This window comes from Miscanthus floridulus, chromosome 8 (genome assembly GCF_019320115.1).
Source record: "Miscanthus floridulus cultivar M001 chromosome 8, ASM1932011v1, whole genome shotgun sequence".
Taxonomy (NCBI): domain Eukaryota; kingdom Viridiplantae; phylum Streptophyta; class Magnoliopsida; order Poales; family Poaceae; genus Miscanthus; species Miscanthus floridulus.
In genome coordinates this window covers 143170029-143195751 of record NC_089587.1, presented here as the reverse complement: position 1 = coordinate 143195751, position 25723 = coordinate 143170029, and the positions used below count along the sequence as shown (strand labels likewise).

Genomic DNA, 25723 nt, shown 5'->3' with positions numbered 1-25723 from the left:
ATTGTTAGTGCACTGAAATTGAAATAGCAATGGGTTCAAATAACCTAAGCTTAAGACATAATTTTAGGAAACTTAATTATGACCCACTATTAATCTTTTCCATGGCACTGGCCATGGAGTCTTGGTAGTGAAGTTCAGTCACATGCAATGCAACCATACATTTTATGCACTTTCAATGTTATCAAGTCGCCCGACTAATCGCGATTAGTCGGGCTGATCGGTGCCATGGCGTCTAGGATTGATCAGACGATTTGATAACATTGTGCACTTGTCTATTTAAGTATGTAACTTCCCTGTTACATTGCCATGGAGACCCTTTTCTAGGTAATGAAGTTCAGTGACATGCAATGCAACCATACATTTTATGCACTTTGTTTATTTAAGTATGTAACTTCCCTGTTACATTCTTTTGAATATATATGTTCCTCTCCTACATCTATATTTTGCTGTTGAGTTTTACACATTCTCTTTTGAAAATGTTCAGGTTGTATCTCCAGAATTTACCTTCTATGACAGTTCAAAGTTATCAATGGATGATTCCTTGCACATTGAGAAGCTTCTTCGGGCCAAGATGGATTTCAGTTTCATGTTCGTCTTCCTCACTTTGTTTACCCATTGAATTTCTCTTTGGATTTCCTTTGTTTAATGTGATGCCTTTTTATATTAAAACAGGTATGCTTCAAAAGAAAAAGATATATGGGCTCGATCTGTCATTAAAGACCTTACAATTGAAGCTGGTTCTGGTCTTCTTGTTCTTGAGCCTGTAGATGTTTCATGGAAATATACTTCAGTCAATGAAAAGACAAACATAGTATTTGCGTCGACAGATGTTTGCATCCATCTTTCTCTGAGTGTTGCTTCTCTTATGCTTAAACTGCAAAACCAAACTCTTGCAGCATTGCAGTTTGGTAATATTAGCCCACTGATTTCTTGCACAAACTTTAAGCGAATTTGGAGCTCACCAAAAGGTGTGTCTGGCCTATTACACCTTTTTTTTTTTTGCTTATTCTGGTTCTTGTAGTGGGCCATCGCATGCTAGTTTATTTTACTGATTCAATACTGCAGGTGACCTACCTGGCTACAACCTAACGTTCTGGAGGCCACAAGCTCCCTCAAATTATGTCATCTTGGGAGATTGTGTGTCCTCGAGGTGATTTTCCCCCTTCATATCTATCACTTTGGTGAAGTTAGTACTTTCGCCAAGTGTTTGTTGAGTTTTGTTTTGGTATAGTAATTGTTCTGTCTAATCCATCGTCGTCTGCTTGAAGATGCATGCTAAATACTAGAGCTGACATATTACTGAAAACTTGAAACTTTTCACTGGTATAAATAACATGAGGATTAAGCAAAAAGTTTGTAACAATGTCCTGCTGATGGCATGCCTTTTTCCTTTTTGTCTGCATTGATCACTAGGGATGCACTTTGAAAGTAACTGATCAGCACAATTTATTCTAATGGGGCTCTAATTGTGATATCACCTTTTATTATATTATAAACAAGTTATGAGTAAAGTTCATAAGAAGTCTTGCATTGTTTTGTAACTATCTCAAAACTACAGAATTAATGTGTCATTATATCACAAAACTACATATTTAGGAAACTGTGACAATGTATCAGAAACGTACACATTTGATGTGTCTATGGCAAAAGTACAGATTTTGTCTGGTCAACCATTTGTGGTTGTAGTTTCAATCTGCAGCTTTGTGATGCAACACATTTAATATGTATTTTACTATAGGAATTCTTTTAAAAAAAACAATATTATAGAAGTTCTTATATCTGTTATTCTGTGATCAATCTATATAGTATTGCGAAACATACTCCTAAGTTATGCATGAAAAGATGCAAACTTCAATGGACTTTTTCACGAAAGAAGTGACATAAAATTTTATTCATCTTACCTTTATTTCCACCAGATAGTTTGAATATTTGGACCTTTATATATTGCTTCTGCTGGAGCTGATGTCTTGCACCTTCTCAGGTCTGTTCCACCTTCTCAGGTTGTGGTTGCCATAAGTAATACTTATGGTCGTGTACGAAAACCTCTTGGATTTAGGCTTATTCATGTATTACCTGGTTCTCTGGATCTCATTGATTCCTGTCAATCAACTGAAGAAAACGAATGTTCTATCTGGATTCCTGTGCCACCACCTGGATATTTAGCTCTCGGATGTGTGGTAAATATTGGAAGATTACCACCTTCAAACCATGTAGTGTACTGCCTTCGTTCTGATCTTGCGACTTCTGCAACATTTTCAGATTGTATACACACACTCTCTCCTGCTGCTGGGTATGACATCATTTACTTTTTTTTTTGTCTGACCTACCATTTTGTGCAGTGGTTCTTTTTTTTATGCATAGGGTCTATAATGAAGTACCAACACCATGTGAACGGTTCTCTTGTTTTAATTTTGTTCACAGAATAATGTCTGAATTTAGCATCTGGCGTGTGGACAATGTGATTGCTTCATTCTGTGCGCATAGTTCTGTAGAGCAACCCACTAGAACAGAAGCTCTTGATTTGCACCATGTTCTTCTCCGGAATCCAAATTGCTATATCGTTAAAGATCTAAATGCAGATTCATCTATTCAGAATGACCAATCTTCTGATCAATTATCTCACCACAAGAGTATGTCTGGATGGGATGTACTTCGCACTGTGTCAAGACCAAGTAACTATTGTATGTCTACTCCACATTTTGAAAGGATATGGTGGGATAAAGGCAACGATACAAAGAAGCCATTTTCTATATGGAGGCCATTACCTCGTTTTGGTTTTGCTTCGGTTGGTGACTGTATATCTGAAGGGTAATGATTTCATTATGTACACATGCAAATGCTAAATACTGTTCTTTGTGATACGTTGTTGACTTGGCCCTTTGCATATTTCAGGTTTGAACCACCCACTCTTGGCATTCTTTTCAAGTGTGACATGGTTGTTTCTGAGAAGCCTGTACAGTTTACTAAAGTGACACAAATTGACAGAAAAGGCCTTGACGAAATATTCTTCTGGTATCCAGTGCCACCTCCCGGCTATGCTTCCCTTGGATGTATTGTAACAAAAACAGATGAAATGCCAAGCAAGGATTCCATTTGCTGCCCTAAACTGAGTCTGGTTAGCCAAGCGAATAGTCTCAGAGGATCCTATCTCCAAGTCTTCTAGTGCAAAAGGTCCTTACTGCTGGAGCATTTGGAAAGTTGAAAATCAGGTAATCCATCATGCTTAGCTTAGACCATTTATAGTAAATATTATTTCACCTCATGGCATTGACTGTATAGGGATCAAAATATTCTGTGTTATAGGGATGTACTTTCCTGGCCAGACCTGATGTCAAGAAGCCATCAGCTCGACTGGCATACCGTATTGCTGATCATGCGAAGCCCAAGACACGTGAAAACATTACTGCTGAGCTGAAGCTGGGTTGTTTGTCAGTCGGCATTCTTGACAGCTCTTGTGGAATGGTGTGTATGCCTGCTAAATTATGTACCTCCTTTTAATTGAAAGTTTAACATTGTTTTTTTTTCTCGAATACGCAGTATTTATAGAATTACAAATCAACCAATATTACCTTTTTTCAGGTCACACCGCTTTTTGACACTACAATCGCTAATATAAATCTTGCAACACATGGAAGATTTGAGACAATGAATGCTGTATTGATCTGTTCAATTGCTGCATCCACATTCAATAGACACTTGGAGGCATGGGAACCCTTTGTTGAGCCATTTGATGGGATATTCAAGTGAGCCATGTTTAGTCATTTGTATCTATTTGGCAACATCTACTGTTCTTTTCTAGAATTTTTGTTCTGCAACCATATCATTATTCTGCCATCATTGAAGGTTTGAGACATATGATACCAGTGAGCACCCTCCTTCCAAAGTTGGTAAGAGGATTCGTGTTGCTGCAACAAGTCCTCTAAATGCTAACCTGAGCTCTGCAAATCTTGAGCTTCTTATAGAAACATTAGTGTCATGGAGAAGACAGATTGATCTGGAAAACAAATCGTCAACAAAAAACGAGGTATAACCTTATCCTTTCTCGTCCTCGATGTTTCATGATTTTGCATATGTTTTTATATTGATTGGTTATGTGCATATCCATGTTACAGGACACTGTTGAAAACATGAAAAAAGCTAATGATTCTTCGTACTCTGCATTGAATGAAGATGATTTCCAGAGAGTGGTTTTTGAGAACAAATTTGGATGTGATGTTTATCTTAAGAAAAAATTGGAAGACAGTGAAAACATTATTGAGCTTTTGCAGCATGAGAGCAAAGTTTCGTTGTTGCTGCCGCCTCCCAGATTTTCGGATAAACTAAATGTGTTATCCAATTCAACAGAATCAAGATATTATGTTGTTGTACAGATCTTTGAGTCTAAGGTTGTACTTGAACTTGTCTCATTCTGCAAATGCATACTTTTTTTCTGTATGAATATTACAGCTTCTTTTCTTTTTCTCCATTTCAGGGCTTGCCTATCATAGATGACGGCAATGGTCACAGCTACTTCTGTGCTTTACGCTTACTTATTGGAAGCCATGCTTCTGATCAGCACAAAGTGTTCCCACAGAGTGCCAGGACAAGATGTGTAAAACCTGTGGAAACTACTGGGTTACTGACCCACTGTGCTAAGTGGAATGAACATTTTATATTTGAAGTTCCAGAACAGGTACCGGTCCATGTCCTTTCCATTTGTTTCTTTTCTCTCCCTACAGATGTTCAATGTTCTAGTGCATCATTTCATTCATAAAAAATCTATTCCTAGCATGTGGGCAAGTGCTGTATGATTTAACCTTTCTTCTTCTCTAGTGAAATAACATGCAGCTCTCATACGTATTCGATAAAAAAAATGCAATTTGCCTTTCTGTTTCTTTTGGATCGTATTTTGTAATATCATGATAAGTCTTATAATAAATAAATTACTGAATACTGATACCATATTTATTTTTCAACTGGTTCTTATTAGTACAGCTGAGGTTTAGTGTGACTAATTTCTTTCACTTTCCTTCTTGCAACCACAGTGTACCTGATTTCTGATGTATTCCTTACATATATTGTCACCTTGAATGTTAATAAGATTGTACTAATCCTAATGAGATACTTTGCAGGCATCAGCCAATTTAGAGATTGAAGTAACAAATCTTGCATCAAAAGCTGGGAAAGGTAACTTCTGGAACCATAATTAAAATTAGTATTTCACAGTTATCTTGAGTTTGTTCTTTAGGGCAATTCCTTACATGCCAGTGTATGTTGGCTCCCATTTTCTCACTGACATGTGGATAATACCCACCTTCTCAGTACTGTAAGGATTGTCTTAAATGTCTTTGATGGGATGGGGTCTCCCCAAATTTTCAGTGGAAATTTATCCTCCTTTACATGTCCTGTCAAATCCTGATGCAATTTGAACTGGAACATATTTTTTTCCTGTTTGTTACTACATGAAATGAAATGCTTATTCCACTTTACTGTTCTTATCCTAGTTATTATAAGATATTCAATGCGTCTTGTTGCCATTTCTTTTTAACTAACCATTCTAGGCCAAGCCTTATTAAGGGACCACCTTATCTTTTATTTCTGTATTTTTTTTCTCGAACTACGCAGGAGACTTGCGTGTCATTTCGTTAAGAAGAAGAATAAAAATATGCTAAAGGGAGGGAGGTAAGAATCCCCCTCCTAGGCACCCCCATGGGGTAGTCAAAACAACACTCTAGAAAATAAACTAGGGAAACATGACCAGCAGCCTCAAACAACCAAGGACCTAGGGATCCAGTACCAGCGACCTAGCAAGGAACTCATGTAAAGCCAAGTCTCCCGCTATACATCATAGATTACTCTCATTGGCCACAGACTGAAGCAGCACCTCTATGCTAGGCCTAGACACCTTAAAAAACACAAGCATTTTGGTGCTTCCATAATCCCCAAGCAACTAGGATGCTTAGACTATTGAGGCCTTTGCATGAACTCCTTGGAATGCATTTGATGGTGCCGCAGCACCAACCAGCGATTGTTAGATCCTTGAGGAGCAAAAGTCAGCAGGTCCAGCTTTTGTAAAATCAGGGTCCAAATCTGCCGGCCGAACACACATGAGATGAGGATGTGTTGAAATATTTTCCTCAGCTGGTCACAAAGCATGCTGTAGGTGTGCTCTAAGGGTTATTGCCGCTTTTTTCTTCTTAATACAATGATGCACAGCTCTCCTCGTGTTTGAGAATCTAGGCCATTGCCTCAATGTTACAGGGGGCTGGCACCCTCGACATCCAGGCCGTTGCCTGCAATCGCTATGATACGTTTTAGTGGAAGTTGTCTTCGCGCTGATATGGTGAAAATTCTCTACTGCGCAGTGGTTAAAATTTCCTACCACGCATTGGAGTGCTTTTCATGATGGGTTCAGAAGCTCTCCAAATTTTCTGTGATAGCTGATTTTATTGAAATGCTACCTCAGATGGGTTCTAGAGCTTTGCTAAGGTTCAGGGATAACTGATTTTATTGAAATGCTATTTCCGATGGGCTCCAGAACTTTCCTAATTTTCAGTGATAACTGATTTTATTGCAATGCTATTCCTGATGGTTTCGAAAACTTTCTGTTGTCAGAACTTTAGCAACCTAGCCAACTCAATGAATTTTTTGAAGACCAACTTAGCTATGTTGTTAGTTATCTGATATAAACTTCGACAATTATGATTGGGGTATGATTTTAGGGGGAAAAAAATTTAAACTGTCAGGCATGAGCCAGGTACACTAAAAACATTGTCAGAACATCCATGAGCCACGTAGCCAACTCTCTGTTTTTTGTGTGTTCAAGCAAAACACTTAGTTTTTTGTAGTAGTTTTTTGTGTTTGTTTTTCTATTGTACTGGTCACGCCCTTCTAAGGGGTTGTTTGAGTCGCCTAGACTCCTCTTCTTCTTAATATAATGATACACAGCTCTCCTGTGTGTTTGAGAAAAATATGTTTGCTGTCTATAGAAGATGGAACATTGACCAGGAAAAAGTGGAATCCATGATGTATATGAAAGTGACAAATTATGCTGCAACTACTGTAGATACTTGTCAAATTGTGTAGTGGATTGAAGGTGTTGCAAGGGAAGTTAGGACCTGGGTTCATATGATTGAATATTAGTAAAAGGATGCACTTATTCTTCTTTTCTTGATTAATAATGAATTTGAGGCTGTCGCTTTTATACAGAATATTTGACCTGTCCTTAGTTCCAATGTTTGGCTACAACCCAACCTGCATGAAGCAGACTTAGTTACAACGTTTGGCTGCAATTCATCCTGTTTGGAGCAGGAATAACTATTAACAGATGGACAGCCTTGCCATAGGCTCTTGGAAACAATAGTTGGGGAATGTTTTTGTTAGGAAACCAACCCAATGAACAACGATACTAATCGTTGTATGTTTATACTCTGTGCGATTCTTCGATCCTGCATGGATGGTTACTATGCCACACAATCTATATCTATACCTTAATATTAAAGGGGCAAAATTTCTATCCAATTTTTCATCCCACCTCTCTCTAACTACCTGGGCAGTGGAGAGTTTCTTCCGCTCTGCTTTTTTTACTTCCCAAACTGTACTCACGCCCTCTGTCTCGTATTGACCCGGACTTATGACCCATGCCATACTCATACGAGTTAGAACAACTCGCATCTAGCGATGGTGGATACGGATCCGATTCCAATACGTATTGAGTTGTGCCCTACTGTATCTCGTATGTGACCCGTGCTGAGTTAAAACAACTCGCATCTAGCGATGATACAGAGTCCGATTTTTATACGTACTGGGTTCTGTTGCAAGCACGGTCACGTTTGCTAGTAATACTTTATATCTGAATATTTCTACCACTTAGGGCCGAAATGTATAGGCTACTTGATTAGATAGTTTATACTAGGTGTCACTGACCACACCCCATCTTTTACTGGGAAGCACAAGATCTCATACATAGAACATGTCATGATTTTAAGTCCGCTTGTGTAGGTGAGTTGGGTGTGTTGGGAAGGTTTTTTTTAGCCATCCTGTTTTTTGTATAGTATTTTAACTTGTTTTGTCTCTTAATGAAATTACACACAGCTCTCCGCTCTCCTGCGTTGTTCGAGAAAAACAATTATAGTTCACTTTGGCTTTGTCCTAACTCAAACTTCTCTAACTTTGACAGAGTTTCTAGAAAAAAAATATATTAACATCTACAAGCTCAAATAAATGCACTACCAAAACATATTTTACAAAGAATTCAGTGAAACTAATTTGATGTCGTAGATGTAGGTGTTCTTTTCTATAAGATTAGTAAAAGTAAATAAGTTTGACTCAAGATAAAGCCAAAGTGAACTATAATTTTGAATGGAGTAATGTATAATGGTGGAACTCTTAATACAATGATACACAACTCTTCTGTGTGTTCAAGAGAAAAAGAATGGTGGCAACTGTTTTGTAAACATTTTCTCTTTTTGTTTTGGAAGGTGAAGTACTTGGTTCTCTATCTATTCCTATTGGACGAGGAGCAACAATGTTGAAACGAGCTCCTTCTATGAGGATGATTCAGCAAGTTTCTGATGTCAAACGAGTACTAACATGTCCTCTTACAAAGAAGGTAACAAGTTCTTGCTCGTCTGTTTGGAAGATATATGGAATTCATGTTGCATTCTTTATTGACTCTGCTGTTCAGCCCATACTCATCAAAAAGCACATTTTCATCTTGTAGGGTCAGGTACCCAATTTCGAAGACAGGAAAAAATGTGGTGTTTTAGTACTCTCAAGCTGTTATGTGGAACGTTCTACTCATTCCTATTTCCAGAGCTTGAAAGACAGTATAAACAACGTGGAGAGTGACTTCTGGATAGGACTTAGCCCAGATGGTCCATGGGAAAGTTTTACTGCGGCTTTGCCAGCGACAGTCCTTCCAAAATCGCTTAATAATAACCATTTTGCATTTGAGGTCACTATGAGGAATGGAAAGAAACTTGCAACCTTGAGAGGTCTTGCAGTTATTGCCAATGATGCTGACATAAAACTTGAAGTGTCAGTATGTCCTGTAAACATGCTTAATAACTCTATGTTAAATACTAGATCGGCAAGCTCCACTAATGCTATTGATGAAGTATTTGAAAATCAGTGGTACCGACCAATTACAGGGTGGGGACGTAACCCTTCAATTGATCATGGAAATGACTTAAAGCAGTGGAGCACAAGGGACTGCTCATACTCATCTAAGGTATTTTTTAGATATGTTACTAATGCAAGCTGTTTTTCGCTATGACTAAGAAAATCAGTACCTTATATCATGCAAACAAGTTTTTAATAAATCATAATCTGTTAGATCCTAACAGAATTTATGCATCCTTTTGTGAAGGCATTTTTTGAGCCTGGCCTTCCATCTGGTTGGAGGTGGACCTCACCATGGAAAATCGAAAGGTCGAATTTTGTAGATAATGATGGTTGGGCATATGCTGTGGATTTTCAAAACTTGAATTGGCCATCATCTTCCTGGAGATCTTCCAAATTACCACATGACTTTGTGAGAAGAAGGCGTTGGGTACGTTCGAGACAGCAGTTGCAAGAACAAAGTGCAGAAATTCCTAGAAAAGTACTTGCTACTGTCAGTCCTCATTCATCTACTGTGTTGCCTTGGACATCGATGATTAAGGATATGGATTTATGCTTGCAAGTTCGCCCGTATTCTGAAAAATCAGAGGAAACATACAGCTGGAGCCAGATTTGTTCACTAGGTTCTGAGAGCATACCTAAGCAGCAGCAGTCTTCACTTTCTAGGCAAAGCACCGTAAAACAGTCAGTGGTACCATCAGGGAATTCCGTTCTTAAGCTTGCTGAACTCGAGAAAAAAGATGTGCTCTCATATTGCCATCCTCCTGTTGGCACTGAAAGATATTTCTGGTTTAGTGTTGGAATTGATGCTTCTGTTGTTCATACAGATTTGAATGTACCTGTCTATGACTGGAGAATTTCTTTCAATTCAATTCTTAGACTTGAAAATAAACTTCCCTATGAAGCTGAGTATGCTATTTGGGAGATTTCCACTAAAAGTAATATGGTTGAAAAGCAGCATGGTATTGTCCCTTCGGGTGGAAGTGTATTTATCTATTCAGCAGATATACGGAAACCAATTTACCTTACATTGTTTCTCCAAAATGGTTGGATTCTAGAAAAGGTATTGTGTTTATCCTTTTATGGAGCCGATGTTAAACTCATGGACCATGGATTATAGTTTATTTAGACTCCTGTCCTGCATGAATCTGAGGAATCTGCAGAACAATTGATTCCACAAGCATACATATGGGACCAAAGGGGTTACTTACATATTGGCTTGTCTTGGCATGCTTACATTAAAGTACTCTAATATTTTGTTTCTTGTTTTCTTTCAGGATGCTGTATTGATAATGGATTTGTTGTCCTTGGAACATGTTTCTTCTTTCTGGATGGTTCAGAAACAAAGCCAGAGGTTTGGAAGCTTTTTCAATGATCCCGTGTTTTGCATGAATAGTAGTCTTAGTTTTAAGTTACATGGGCCCTGATGTTATTATGTTTCATTATTTTACTATTTTTACAGCAATAAAGCAAGTATACCGTATGTACCGTGAATCAATGTTTTGAGCTAGGCTGCATCAAAACTTCAGAAAAGTTTCATATCAATCATCTGGGTGTTTCCCTTGTTAACTATTGATTTGCATTTTGAGAGCATCAAAAGTTCAGTACTTTCACATCAATCATCTGGGTGTTTCCTTTTTTAAACTGTTGATTCTCATTTTGAGCTGTGTGGTCATGGCCTAGCATTTCCCCTGTTCTGCCCAAACTCCTCTCTTCAACCTAATGTAGCAGCCTCACTTGAGCTTGTATTTAATATTTTTTTGGTGCATTAGCTTTTCTGCTTTTGTTATTTCTGATAGTTTCACTTTTTTCGGTTAATATTAGGAGACTACGAGTTAGTGTTGAGCATGACCTAGGTGCTAGTGATGCTGCACCAAAGACGCTGAGATTATTTGTCCCTTACTGGATAAAAAACCACTCGTCAATTCCACTATCTTATCGCATTGTAGAAGGGGAACCCACAGAAAGCTCAGAAGCAGACTCACTTAGCAGACCAGACTCGCTAAGTAGAGTGGCCAAGTCTTCAAAATTTTCCCTTAAATATTCTTCAAAGTCTCTTGTCAGAAGAGGAACAATGTCACAGAGAAATATGCAAGTACTGGAAGATATTGAAGATTGTAGCACAAACTATGTGATGCTATCACCACAAGATTACTTGAACCGATCTGCAGGTGTGCGCTCTGAGTCTAGGGATAACAATAATTTCAGTCCAGCTCGAGTTGCAATATCTGTGGCTGTTGGTGGTTGCACACAGTACAGTATAGGAGTGTCTCTTTTTGAGCTTGAGAACAAGGTATGCACTGTGTTATGTATGTGTTTGATCTATTGCTTATCTTCTTGAGCATTGTAAAATATATATGATGCCATTCATCTTCAGGAGCATGTTGATATCAAAGCATTTTCTTCTGATGGGTCATATTACTGGTTCTCAGTTCAGTTGAAGATGGCTTCAGACAGGACAAAGGTTTGAGTCTTCATGTTACAAGATTCCGAGTGTTTGTAGTTTACAAGTACATGTTAACTGGATATAAAGTTATTATAGTCACAACTCACAACTGGACAAAAGCATTGATAGTGATATGGCTTTGCATTAGCTTATCTACCCTTTCTGAAAGTTCACAGCCCAGATTCTCTCAGTAGGTTCCAACTTCTGAGAGGTTTAATCATCTTTGAGCTCAGACACTTCCTGATTGATCCTATGCTTAAGCACGCCTGTTGTTTTTAGTACAACTAACGCAAACAGTTTTGACTGATCATTCTGGTCCTTCTGTTCGCATAATCCACTTAAACATCCTTAACGCGACCTCAGTTTTTGGTTTTTGGTAATTTGAACCTTGATCGATATGTTTTGTTAATTCTGTTTCTGCATAATATTTATGATGAAGTGTTATTATATTCAACTATATGCTTAAACGTTTCTGAAATTGTTGACAATGCAGGTGGTAAATTTACTGCCGAGAGCACTTCTTATCAATAGAATTGGAAGAAGTATTTTTCTATCTGAATATCATGATGAGACTGAGGAGCCCTTACAACCTTATGAACCTCCAAAAGTATTTCAATGGCGATCAGAATTTGGAAGTGAACTTTTAAAGGTTATTAGTTTGAACTGGCTGTTCTTTGCTTACCTGTTAATGTTATTGTGCCACATTTTTCTTGAACTTTTTTGTGATTGCAGTTGAGGCTGGAGGGATACCAATGGAGTACACCTTTTAGCATCAATGCTAATGGAGTTATGTGTGTGCTCATGAACAGTACAACAGGACATGATCAAGCTTTCGTCAGGGTAAATGTGAGAAGCGGAACAAAAAGTTCACGTTATGAAGTTGTATTTCAGCTTGATTGCTGGTCCAGCCCATACAGGTACTGTTCACTTATTCACATCTGTACAGTCTACTTAAAAACTGAACATTTAATTAAGGAAAATCAAAACTATGCAAGCAGGGTGGAGAATCGCTCCATGTTCTTGCCTATACGGTTTCGGCAGGTCGGTGGTGATGATCATTCATGGCGTAATCTGCTTCCGAATTCATCAGCTTCCTTCTTTTGGGAGGACCTCAGCAGAAGGCATCTATTGGAAGTTTTGGTTGATGGGACTGATCCTATGAACTCCATGACATATGACATCGATGTTGTAATGGATCATCAGCCCCTGACTAATTCAGGTGCCCTTAAGAAGGCCTTAAGTGTCACTGTCTTGAAGGAGGGGAAATTGCATGTTGTTCAAGTTAGTGATTGGCTGCCAGATAATAGAAATCGAGGACAGATAATTGAAAGGATGTTATCACCAATCTTTCAGCCATCAGAGGTCGACTATGGGCAGTCATCTCCTGATCTGGATAGTGAATTTCATGTGACCTTGGAACTAACGGAGCTTGGTATTTCTGTAATCGACCATATGCCTGAGGAAGTTCTTTACCTCTCAGTGCAGCAACTCTTACTTGCATACTCATCTGGAATGGGCTCTGGAGTAAATCGGTAAAAATAATACTCTTGTTTGTTTACTAGGCTACTTTTTTCTCACTACTTGTATTCTGAATTATCCTCTTTTCATGCAGGCTCAAAATGCAGATTCAGTGGATTCAAGTTGATAATCAATTACCATTTGTTCCTATGCCTGTCCTTTTCTGTCCTCAAAAGATTGAAAATCAGTCAGACTACATTGTCAAGTTCTCTATGACAGTTCAGACCAATAATTCTCTTGATTTTTGTGTCTATCCATACGTTGGTGTCCAGGTGAGATAATTAGTCAATGTTGATTATATATAGACCGTACTTATTTTCTCTAGAACAGGAGGGGAAGCAGCTACTGTATATAGATATTAAATATAGTAAATATAACTGTACATGGAGAACACAAAAAATCTGTATAAATGGTCCTTGATCATGTGAATGAACCTGTATTTCAGTTTTGTGGCATCATTCATCTGGCTGTTTCATTTTATCTGCTTTCTTTTGTCTTTTGTAGGTTCCTGAGAATTGTGTGTTCTTTGTTAACATCCATGAACCAATCATTTGGCGCCTCCATGAGATGATTCAACACCTAAAATTCGATAGGATATATAGCAATCAACCTTCAGCTGTTTCAGTGGACCCTATACTGAAAATTGGGTAGGTACTTGACCATATGGTGTTGCTTTTTCTTTTTTTATTACCCTATTGATTTTACTGAACCTTTTCTTACAGGCTTCTGAACATCTCCGAGATCCGATTTAGAGTGTCAATGGCAATGTCCCCAAGCCAAAGGCCAAGGGGAGTACTTGGGTTCTGGTCATCCTTGATGACTGCATTGGGAAACATGGAGCATATGCCGGTAGGGCTGCTATGAAATTTCATGTATCTGCATCATCCATACAAGTATATAGTTTCCATCTGTAGACTGATGTGTATTTATTTTCGCATCAAGGTCCGTATAGCTCAAAGATACCGGGAGGAATTGTGCATGCGGCAAAGTGCACTTATGAATGCTGCTATATCTAACATTCAAAAAGATCTTCTTAGCCAACCTCTTCAGCTACTTTCCGGTGTTGACATTCTTGGTAATGCGAGTAGCGCTCTGAGTAACATGAGCAAGGGGATAGCTGCACTGTCGATGGACAAGAAATTCATTCAGGGCCGGATGAGACAGGTTCAATCCTGTTTTTTGTTTTCTTTCTTTTACTATGCACATGTATTTGGCATACCAAATGCTGGATACATAAATAAGAGTCACCATGCTTTTGATTTGTTCTCTTTTTGAAAACTTTTGATTTGTTTTCTCCAGGATAGCAAAGGTGTGGAAGACTTTGGAGATGTCATAAGAGATGGAGGTGGTGCTCTTGCAAAAGGCATCTTCAGAGGTGTCACAGGCATATTGACAAAGCCCATCGAGGGTGCAAAATCTTCTGGTGTTGAAGGTTTTGTGCAAGGAGTTGGAAAGGGTATAATTGGTGCAGCTGCACAACCAGTTAGCGGAGTTCTTGATCTTTTGTCAAAAACTACTGAAGGTGCCAATGCGGTAAAAATGAAAATATCATCAGCGATAATGGCTGAGGAGCAGTTGCTGCGTAGGCGTCTCCCTCGAGCTATTGGTGGGGATAGTTTGCTCTATCCTTATGACGAGCACAAAGCTACTGGCCAGGTAATTAGTGATCTATCTAGGCCAGAGTTTTAATTTAATATGAAAACCTCTCTGATTTGGTGTCCTTTTGCAACTTTTGATGTGAAGGCTATCTTGCATCTAGCTGAGTGTGCTACATTCCTTGGTCAAATTGATATTTTTAAAATCCGAGGAAAGTTTGCTTCTACCGATGCTTATGAGGATCATTTTTTACTTCCTAAGGGGAAAATTCTTTTAATCACTCACAGAAGAGTACTATTGCTTCAGGTAAGACACTTGTTTCTCTTTTTATGCCATTCTTTTCACTTGTCACTTTGTCAGTCCAATTTTAATCACATGCTTACATGCTTTTCAGTTACCAATGATGACCCAGCGTAAGTTCAATCCTACAAAGGATCCTTGCTCAGTAATATGGGATGTATTATGGGATGATCTGGTAACAGTGGAGATGACCCATGGGAAAAAAGATCCTCCAGGCTCCTTGCCTTCTAAGCTTATTTTGTACTTGAAAGCTAAACCTTCAAATTCGAAGGAAGTTGTTCGTTTGGTCAAGTGTAATCGAGGTTCGGATCAAGCAACTATCATTTACTCTGCAATTGACAAAGCTTATAAAGCTTACGGTCCAAACTGTTTGAAGGTATGTGAAGAACCTTGTGCACAGTAAGGGCACACGTATCCATATTATAATGAAATAGCATGAATGGCTGAACTTTGTGTGTGAGGTCAAACATATAATACAGGATGCAAATTTCTTCTGCAGTTTGCTAGTTACCTAATTTAAAGTATATTTTTCCTTGTTCTCTCAGTTTAAGTAAATTGATCTTTAAGTGTCTGCTGTCACAAACTTAGTAAATTTATTTATAGTTTAAACAATCCTGGATATTGCTATGTACTGAATGTGTACTGTAACACTGCTTGATTAATCTGACACATGATCTCAAAATTTCAGGAATTATTGAGATGGAAGGTACCAAGGCCATATGCCCCTCGCAATAATAGTGGCCGAAGTTTCCAAGACCTATCATTTGGTTAAAAAATCAAAGCAAATGTGCACTTCTATGTTGTGCTAAAACAGTAGAAATTTTTGTGTTATTGATATGCGTTAATAGTATGATACAAGCAACACCATAGGATGAAGGTAAGCGCACTTAAGTATAGTGTGTAATTTTGTTTAAAAGAGAAAAACAAATTATTTTCTCCAATGTAATCAGTTCACGATTCTGGGCAACAGTATATGTCTGTACTGAATTGCAGTTTATATTTATTTTGCAGGTATTTTAGGTTCACACCTTGAGTGGTTGCCAGGCAAATGATATATTCAACATATACACTATATCGGTATCATTGGATAGGTTCTTTGCCTTCATGTAAATAAAAGATTTTAGGAGGCGCCGGTATGGTCATGTAATTGTGAGCATGTCTGAGATAAAGAGAAAAAAATAGTGCAAATTATGCAACATTCCTTGCTACTGTTCTTGTTGCAATGCGGTGTTCACTTGTTTCAGTCATAGGAGAACTCCATGATCGTGAAATGCTCCTTACAAGCTTTTAATACCCTTCTTTTCACGGGGAGATCCATGCCCTATATGTGCTTCCAGTTGATCAACTTCATTGGCACAATGTCGGGCTTGTCCCGCACAAACAGCAGAGACTGGTAGAAAAAGTGAAACAAGATCCAAGACCTGTAATCCAATCCTTGATCCTTAAGCCACAGATAGAGATTAGTGGATCTAGCATTCACTTGAAACAGCTGCCACAGACAGGGATCATGATAGGGGTGATTGTAGAATTGACAATTTATAGTCTTCCTGAATGGACGCAGATATCGCGCGACCCGTCGCGCTAATCGCGAGCGCGTGACCTCACTTTTCCGTAACCGATGCCCCAGCATAATCAGAACCGCCCGCAACTTTCCCTTTTCAGCCTGTAGACGAAGTGAAATGTCCGTATCACTGTGATGTTATGCTGACGTAACCTGAAAAAAGCAAATTACTTAATTTAAATTGCTATAAATTACAGAATGTTGTATTTGTTTTCAATTCCGTTTATACCAGTGTGTTTTATGTGACGAGACGAACAAAACTAACCCCACTTGCATATATTTGGAAGAATTTTATTTTAGTAGCAATTTATGTGTAATACGTATCATGGGCGGCGGCAGGGTTATGCCCCTGTATGCCAAGGCATACCCAAGATTTGGGAGACAATTAATATGTATATATACACACTAATACACAGGTTTATACGTATCTGGTTACATTCCCTCGTAGGTCCAATGAACAGCCATTTCCTGCAGCCCACGAAGGAAGCCTAGAATACATTCTGCATGACTTCAATCGCCCAGCCGCAGCACGAGCACGGAGCACCTCCCACACTCTGGCGAATGGCGCCGCCGGGCAGCAACTCGCCACCTCCCCCACTCCGACCAACTCACTCCCTGCCCTCCACCTCGTCGGCTCGCCCGGTCGCCCCCTGCGGCCCTGGCCTTTTCCCTGTTGCAGTTGCCTCCTCCCAGGTCCCAGCGTGAAGGAGCCGGCCACTGGCGGCAGCGGCGCCCCTTCTGCAGCACCTTCCGGCGACCGGCACCCTCCCCCTCGGCCTCGGTGCTCGGCGGCTTCAAGCAAGGTGAGCAAAGAAGATGTAGAACACCCGTGGTTCAGTGAGCTAATGAAAATTTCTTTTTCTAATTTTCTTGGTTGTATTCTTAATTTTTGTAATGTAGATGAAGAAGAAGGGTGTTAACATATTTGCATTGTGGGAGAAAGCTGCAAAGGCAAAGGAAAAGGAAAAAACCCTCCACATCCACACCAAATGCTCATTCTGTTGAGATTGAGAGTAATGGAGAGTTAGCACTTGTTCTAGCACAGAATGATGGTGAAGCTCCCCAACTTGTGCCAATGTGGAATGACGATTTATTTATGTTTTGAACTTGTACTTTGGTTATTATTATGGATTTGGTTTGGCCATTATAACTTATCATCTTGCTTCGAAATTTTATACATGTGGCATACCCAGCCGCAAATTCCTAGCTCCTCCACTGATACGTATTAGAAGATTTATCAAAGAAGTTGCTACTTTGTAATATTAAAGTTGATACTCAAAAAATATATTAAAGTTGTCACATAGTATACATAAGCTCGGGGCAAAAAATATCAAAAGGAGTTACTACCATGTAATACTAAAGTTGCTACTCCAAAAATATACTAAAGGTGTTACATAGTATGCACATTAATTGTTATTATGGGAATATAATAAATATCAAAAGAAGTTGTAATACTAAAGTTGCTACTCTAAAAATATACTAAAGTTGTTACATAGTAGCATGAGCTAGGGGGAAAATATGAAATGAGTTACTGCCACGTAATACTATAGTTGTACAACTTTGGGGGCATAAAACGATGAAATCTTCTATGATCCTAGCCTTGGGATCAACATTATTTCTCACCTTCTAGTCCAAGATCTATTTGACGAAAAATCTATCACGATCCTGTTCGCATACGAACACGTGTGTTCCTGGCAATGAGTGTGATATACAGGACAAGTGACCTGAGGAAAGCACGATATGCAAGACATACCGGTGAGGTCCCTTGAGACCCAAAACCCCACAAGCCTGGGAGGGGCCCCATCAAGACATGTGGTAGCTGTGGGCTACCCTAGCCGACCTAACCACTCTAGGGCTTCTGAAAGGTCCTTGTTTGGTTTTGGTAATTGAGCGACAACCTAGGTGGACTAATTGTGTTTATGTGAGATACATAGGTGATTAGTCCATAGGTACATGTATGTGAGCAACATATACCATGGAGGTGAAAATGGCTTGGAGATGTTGCAAAGCTCACACATGTGATGATGAAGGAGCTTATTGCACATGAGACATGACATTGAGTCATGTGATCAAGGTGGAGAAGATCAAGACAAGACTTGGCTTGATGGACCGGTTGCAAGCGTGAAGGGCAAGTCAAAGGCTTTGGAGTGATGGACCACGTGGCGGTGAAGCTTGAGCAAGACTTGGCGCCGATGGACGATGGCAACGGTGAAGAGCAAGTGAAGTCAAGATCGATGAACCAATATGATCACGTGATGATATGAAGTGGATCATATCATTGTTGATCGTGTTGGTGCATGTGTTGCATCGACATTGAAGGAGATGGAATGGAATGCGCAAGGCAAAGGTATAACCTAGGGCATTTCATTTCACCGGTCATAGGTGTGTAGAGAAGTTTATGACCGGGTTTAGGATAGATGGCCATACTATCAAGAGGGGCAAACTTGTTTGCATATCGGTCATCTAGTGCCACTCGAGTGATCTAACTTTGCATCGTCGCTAGGATAGAGTGGCGTGGCAAGTTGAGTGGCTAACATCCTTTGGGAAATGATTGTGAAAATGCTAACACACATACACATGGTGGTGTACACTTGGTGGTGTTGGCACATTTACAAAGGAGGTGGTGTTTGCAGGGGTGAGATGGGTTTGGGTCGCGGGATTCGGCGCTTTCAGGAAAATGGAATGCCTATTTTTTATTGTGCCAGATGCAAGTTCTTGTGATTGGCACATTGGAGCAAGGGTGAAGAAGTTAGAAGTGAAAACGAGTTGATCACGAAGACGCTGGCGTCGGTCAACTGACCGAACGCTGGGTCTGAAAGCACCGGACGCTGGCAGGCTGCGTCCGGTCAGGCTGACGTACGATGACGTAGAAGCTGGAGTGTGACCGGATGCTGGGCTGCGTCCGATCAAGTGTGACCGGACGCGTCCGGTCGAGGTCGGTACCTTACTAGAAACGACCGGACGCTGGGGGTTCAGCATCCGGTCAGTTGAAGCTGCTGCGTCCGGTCAGGTCAAGTGACCGTTGGAATCGGGACACGTGGTCGTCTGCGAGCGACCGGATGCTGGGGTCCAGCGTCCGGTCAACACGACCAGAGCGTCCGGTCGGCCCGATTTTTGCCCAGTGAAGGGGTAACGGCTAGTTTAGCCCTTGGGGCTATAGATAGAAGTGGCCTTCGGCCATGGCTGGAGCTGAGCACCTTGGGGGACTTTGTGTCCATGCTTGAGAGTGCTTAGGAGCCCTTCATCTTACACATACTTGATAGCGATCATCCGATTGTGTGAGTGAGCGATTCTAGTGTGATTGCATCGTGAGGTTCCATCGAGTGGCACTAGGTGATCGAGTTGCAAGCCGGTGGTGCTTGTTACCCTTGGAGGTTGCCACCTCCTAGACGGCTTGGTGGTGGTCTCCATCGAAGCCCGTAAGAAGCTTGTGCGGTGCTCCGGAGAAGTGCTTGTGAGGGGCATTGTGCTCGCCCCGCGGGAGCCGCGAAGAGCAACTCTAGTAAAGCGTGTCATTGAGCTACCCTCACTCAAGGGGTAGGTTCTTGCGGCGCCCGACGTGCGGGCTTAGCGGGTGATGCTAATTAGCCACCGAACCACCAAGTGAGCGGTCGACACAACGGGGACTAGCGTGTTGGCAAACACGTGAACCTCGGGAGAAAAATCATCGTGTCAATCTTGTTCTTCCCGTTGGTTTGCATCCCCATTACACAAGCTTGCAATTACTTTTATACATATTAAGCTTGTGTAGTTGCTCTTGTAATTAGATAGCTTGTGTAGCTTGCTAATTACCTTCTTGCTTGTGTAGCATAGAAGTAGCTCCCTTGCGTGGCTAATTTGGTTTTAGTAACATTGTTAGTCACATTGCTTAGTTTGTGTAGCTAAGTTTTTGCGCTCTCTAATTTGGCATTGGTTGCCTTGTTATTGAGCATTGCTAGTGAGCTTAGTTGGCTTTGTGCTTTTGCTTACTAGCATGTGTAGGAGCTCCCTTGTTGCTTAAAGTACTAGTGGCATAGGTTTGTGTGACCTTGCTTTTAGAATTGGTTAGGAGAGCTCTAGCTAGCCCGGCACCTTTGTTGCTTGATTAGTATCTTTGCAAGGTGCTAGTGAACATAGATAGAGGGGTATAGTCTTGGCTAGACCGATAGTTTTAATTCCACACTTGTTTCGGTTAGCCAACGTGATTAAGTTTTTAAAAGGACTATTCACCCCCCCCCTCTAGTCGCCATCTCGACCCTTCAGCTTCGCCATTGTTGATGCAACGATCATTGTCAACTATGAAGAACGAGAAGCAATAATAAATTAGAAGACATGATAAAAGATGATAGTAGATGTGTTTGATAGATTCGACTATGAGATGTCAATTGGTCATCACCCTTTATATTATACAGTGGCTAGTCTTTCCTGTTAGAATAAGTCGGAACCTATACTGTCGGGCTTATGTAAATGAGATACCCCAAAGCCTGGTCCTAAGAATCGCTTAGGATGGCCTGGTTCGCCACGTCCCAGCTAAACACAACCCGCCTCGACCTCTCCCACCTTTCCACGCACAAAGCAATGCCCTCGGCCACCTCTAGCCTTAGCCGCTAAGGAAATGACGAGAGGTGGGAAGAGGCGTACAGTACGTCGCTCAGATGGGACACGCACGTGTATACTCCACCAAGTACAAGAGGACGACAGCCCTAGGGCAGAGCATCACCTCGATCAGCGCCCCGCTGACAAACAAGACAACACCAAGACCTAGCAACATCACCCCGCGTGACTCAGCACCACCCAAATCCAGTCCAGCCTGATGGATGGGCATACGATCCCAACCACTATAGCATTAGAATCATGACCGAGAGCCAGCTCTCCCATTCTGACCGGATCCAATGCCCCTGACCTAGCTATGAGAGGTTAGGGTAGAGGGGCTATGACCTCGTGAGCAGACAACCCATGATGGGACAACCATTCTCCTCGTACAGTGATATCACGACTTCTCCCCGAAGAAGCGAAATGCCAGGACAGAGGCCATGACGCCAGCAAGCAAGGCTATGTCGAGCGGGGGAGTTGGTGAACAACCACCACTCCCATTGCACTACCATGGCTGGAATAGCACCGCCACCGTACGCCATGCCTTGGTGTAAGGAGCAAGCTCACGAGGACCATACCTCGACGTGCTAACAAGACCAGCAGGCTTCCCGACCAAGCAAACTAACTTCTCTGTCCCTCGGGCTCTTGGCCACTCGGGTTGGGAGAACCCTACACCTCTACATGTAACCTGGCCCCCGTAGCTATACAAGGGGAGCCAAGCCTTCTTTCAAACCATCGATTTCCCCTTCCTTGAACTCTTCCTACCAGTAGGACCTTAGCTTGCATACCCCCTGTTGTAAGATGTTTGGAGCACTTTGGCATTGAGGAACATGTACTCACAGGTCACTGGCACTGGACGTAAGGCTTCATCCTGAACCAGTATAAATCCTTTGTGTCCTAAGTGCTAGCCATCGAATCTCTTGAGCAGCGCGGTGCTAAATTTGCTGGTCGGTTCTCAAAATACCGACAGTTGGTGCACAAGTAGGGGAAAGTTGTGCACTCACATTTGTGATTGGGGCATCGATGGCACCCTTCACCAACTTTGAACTTGCTCTCGGTGCGGCCCCCGACGGTCGCATCCACTTTGGGAGCCTTGAGTTCATCAACATTGATGGGCCGACACCTATCTCTGACTTCCATCCTAGCCAAGATCCCCATCTCATGGCCTGGACTATGTAACTTACCACCTGGGTTGGTCACATCTTGGCGTAAGCATCGCACCTCCACCGCGGACACCGATGCCGGTCTTTGGCACCGATCCTGGCTAGGTTCTTCGCCATGGAGACATGGATTTCATGACCAACTAGCTGAGCCGGTTACACATTTGCGAGGTTACCATGCCTCTGCCATGGATGCTGCCCCAGGACAGCAACCTCGCAATCTTTGATCCTGATGCACTAGCACATTGGATCAAGGCATTCCTTAGGCTTAATCCCAAGCCGAAACCAAGTCGGCACACCTTCTGCGCGCCCACTGACACTCCTTCTTAGTTTTATAGAGGTGGATCTGCACCCTTAGAAACTAAACTCTGGGGCTCTAGTGTCCTGCTGTCTCACGGCGAAAGGTACGCTGCCAAGCTCTTTAGGCAAGAGCTGGCATTGCACACGCGCTTCGTGCCAACTCCTGCCTCCTTTGAGTTCGTGGGAACAGTCGATCGCTACCCCGAGTCTCTCTATAGCTGCTAGCCTGGTATGGTCGGATGGCACCCAATTCCGTGGAATTGTGCTAGGGGCCCAAACCACACTCCACGGGTAGAACAAACTGCTCGAAATAGTTGGAGGATGCGATCACTTCCGCATGGAAGTGCCTACCCTCAAGGTGGCGGACTCCTCGGGCGCGTACTATGCAGTACTAGGATAGCCACGATACGCCAAATTTATGGCCACCCCCGATCGCACATGCCTCAGGCTCGAGACCCCAAGGTCACAGGAGGCCACTGCTGTGGGTGGTGACAACCACCAAGTACATCTTTGTGAACTGGGGAGCCACGGCATCACGATGCCCACATGCCCATCCGTCGAGCTCAAGCGATCGTAGTCAAGGTCGTGCTCAACACGAGCATGAAGAAGGATCCTCGGGGGCTCCTAAGCCCACCTCGGGCAACAAGGCGATGCAGGTTGACCTAGAGAGCACTAGCAAGGTGGCCCAGATCAATGATGGCTTCCCCCAAGCAATAGGCGCATAGGCACGTGTCTTTACCGACCCCGCACACGAATAAGGACCCAAGGGTTGGCGACCTCCCCGACCAAACGATGGTCGACTAGGCGGCCACAACCACCAGCTCGAAGGAAGAAGAGGACCATCCAAGGACATGAGCAGGGCACAACATCTACATCAACTCTCGGAACATCAAAACAACTATGTTATCTCTTCCCCCAGCTTATTTAAGTTAACGCGTGTTAGTTGAGTAAATCTCTATATAGATTTTAGAGTCTTTGGCTAAAACATTAGAAAAGACTTTAAAATTACATTTACTAGTGCCTGATGTTGTCACATGAGTGACCCATGTTGACCCGCACAAGCAGCTGACATAGCTCACTCGTGGGGGCTACATGGGCATACAGACCACCAATTTAGAAATTTTGTCATGTCTCCCGCCTTCCTCTCACATAATGAAAAAGCTAACGACCCATCCTCAAACATCTTGCCCACGCTGCCGGATTGCACAAGACTTAGCCCCATGGGCCAGCCGTCAGGCAAAGTCGCACACCCATGCACAAGTTGGAAAGGAAATGGGACAACAGCCAAAGCAAATGAGAGGAAGAAGGGGACGTCTTCTAGAAGTCAGGTAGCTTTTCTCGCTTTCCCTCCGCACTGAAAGGGATCTACAACTCGGCCTTCGACCTCTTTGTGGCGTCGCTAGGCTATGCAAGGACTTAGCCCCATGGGCTAGCCCTCTGAAAGGTCTTTGTTTGGTTTTGGTAATTGAGTGACAACCTAAGTGCACTTATTGTGTTTAATGTGAGATACACAGGTGATTAGTCCACATGTATACTTGGGTGAGCAACTCATGCCATGATAGTGAAGATGGCTTGGATTTGTTGCAAGGCTCACATATGTGATGAAGGAGCTCATTACATATGAGACATGACATTGAGTCATGTGACTATGGTGGAGAAGATCAAGATAAGGCTTGGCTTGATGGACCGGTTGTAGGTGTGAAGGGCAAGTTGAGTAATGACTTGGCATTGATGAACCGAGGCAACTATAAAGAGCAAGTGAAGTCAAGATCGATGAACCAATATGGTCATGTGATGATATGAAGTGGATCATATCATTTGTGATCATGTTGGTGCATGTGTTGCATCAACATTGAAGGAGATTGAATGGAATGCGCAAGGCAAAGGTATAACCTAGGGCATTTCATTTCACCGGTCATAGGTGTGTAGAGAAGTTTATGATCGGGTTTAGGATAGATGGCCGTACTATCAAGAGAGGCAAACTTGTTTGCATATCGGTCATCTAGTGCCACTCGAGCGATCTAACTTTACGATGTTGCTAGGATCGAGTGGCATGGTGAATTGAGTGATTAACTTCTTAAAAATGTTTGTGAAAAGCTAACACACATACACATGGTGGTGTACACTTGGTGGTATTGGCACATTTGCAAAGGAGAAGTTGGAGTTGATGTGGATCAACTCGATGAAGAAATGAAGACGAGAAGAGGTCACTGGAGGTGACTAGATGCGAGCCTTGGCTAGACCTGTGTGTCCGATCAGTGTTAGTAGAAGAGGCGTGGCTCGGTCTTCATGACCGGACGCTAGCGCAAAAAGTGACCTGACGCGACGCTGGAGCGTTCGGTCATCTATGACGTACGCTGATGTCTTAGCGCGAGGAGCGGCAGTGACGCATGGCAGGAGGAGAAGGACCGGACTCGGGCGCTGAGTCTGGTCATGACCAACCTAACATGTTCGGTCGCAAAATAGAGGCTTAGGAAGCTCTCTGGGAACGATCAAACTCTAGCGGTGGAGCGTCAGATCTTGTCTTAGAGGCGCGTTAGGTCATGTGCTAGCCGAGAGCAGGCGCGTGCGATCTAACGCGATGTGGTAGCATTAGGTCAGGGCTCGGCGCGTTCGGTCATTACTTGACCATTGGCGCATGACTATTGACCATTGAGATCGAACGCACGACGTTGAAAGGCAGTGACACATGGATGGCCAAGAGTGACCGGACGTAGGGCCTGGCATGTCTATTCATTATGACCTATGTGTCTGGTCGCCTCGGGTTGTACCCAGTGTAGGGGTACAACGGCTCTTTTCTTGTGGGCTATAAAACCAAGCACTAGCTGGCCTTAGGCTGGTTGCTGAGCACCCTTGAGCCTTGGTGGCTTGTGTAGGTGTGCTTGGGAGGCCTCTAACTCACTTGTACTTGATAGTGATCATCCGATCGAGTGAGTGAGCAATTCTAGTGCGATTGTATCGTGAGGTTGCATCATGTGGCACTAGGTGGTCGTCTTATAAGCTGGTGGTGCTTGTTACTCTTGGAGGTTGCCACCTCCTAGATGGCTTGGTGGTGGTCTCCGTCGAAGCATGCAAGAAGCTTGTGCGATGCTTCAGAGAAAGATTTGTGAGGGGGATTGTGCTCACCCCATGGGAGCCACGAAGAGCAACTCTAGTAGAGTGTGTCAT

The 25723-nt window shown here is 42.2% G+C and overlaps 1 protein-coding gene across 1 annotated transcript in view; it reads left to right on the top strand.

Annotated features, from left to right (window-relative positions):
* LOC136477321 (uncharacterized) overlaps nt 1-16209 on the top strand; it is a 65581-nt gene extending 49372 nt beyond the window's left edge. The window contains 31 exon segments of the mRNA XM_066475449.1: nt 485-588; nt 673-968; nt 1066-1150; nt 1982-2290; nt 2422-2808; nt 2893-3130; nt 3132-3209; nt 3304-3462; nt 3580-3743; nt 3844-4024; nt 4113-4385; nt 4472-4672; nt 5112-5166; nt 8460-8590; nt 8702-9211; nt 9350-10165; nt 10380-10456; nt 10927-11395; nt 11480-11566; nt 12042-12197; nt 12281-12465; nt 12547-13080; nt 13161-13338; nt 13571-13713; nt 13789-13915; nt 14009-14230; nt 14366-14722; nt 14810-14968; nt 15057-15338; nt 15651-15839; nt 15974-16209. Coding sequence (XP_066331546.1) covers nt 485-588; nt 673-968; nt 1066-1150; nt 1982-2290; nt 2422-2808; nt 2893-3130; nt 3132-3209; nt 3304-3462; nt 3580-3743; nt 3844-4024; nt 4113-4385; nt 4472-4672; nt 5112-5166; nt 8460-8590; nt 8702-9211; nt 9350-10165; nt 10380-10456; nt 10927-11395; nt 11480-11566; nt 12042-12197; nt 12281-12465; nt 12547-13080; nt 13161-13338; nt 13571-13713; nt 13789-13915; nt 14009-14230; nt 14366-14722; nt 14810-14968; nt 15057-15338; nt 15651-15734 — 7047 coding nt within the window. The 3' untranslated portion in view covers nt 15735-15839; nt 15974-16209.
* The last annotated feature ends 9514 nt before the right edge of the window (nt 16210-25723 follow it).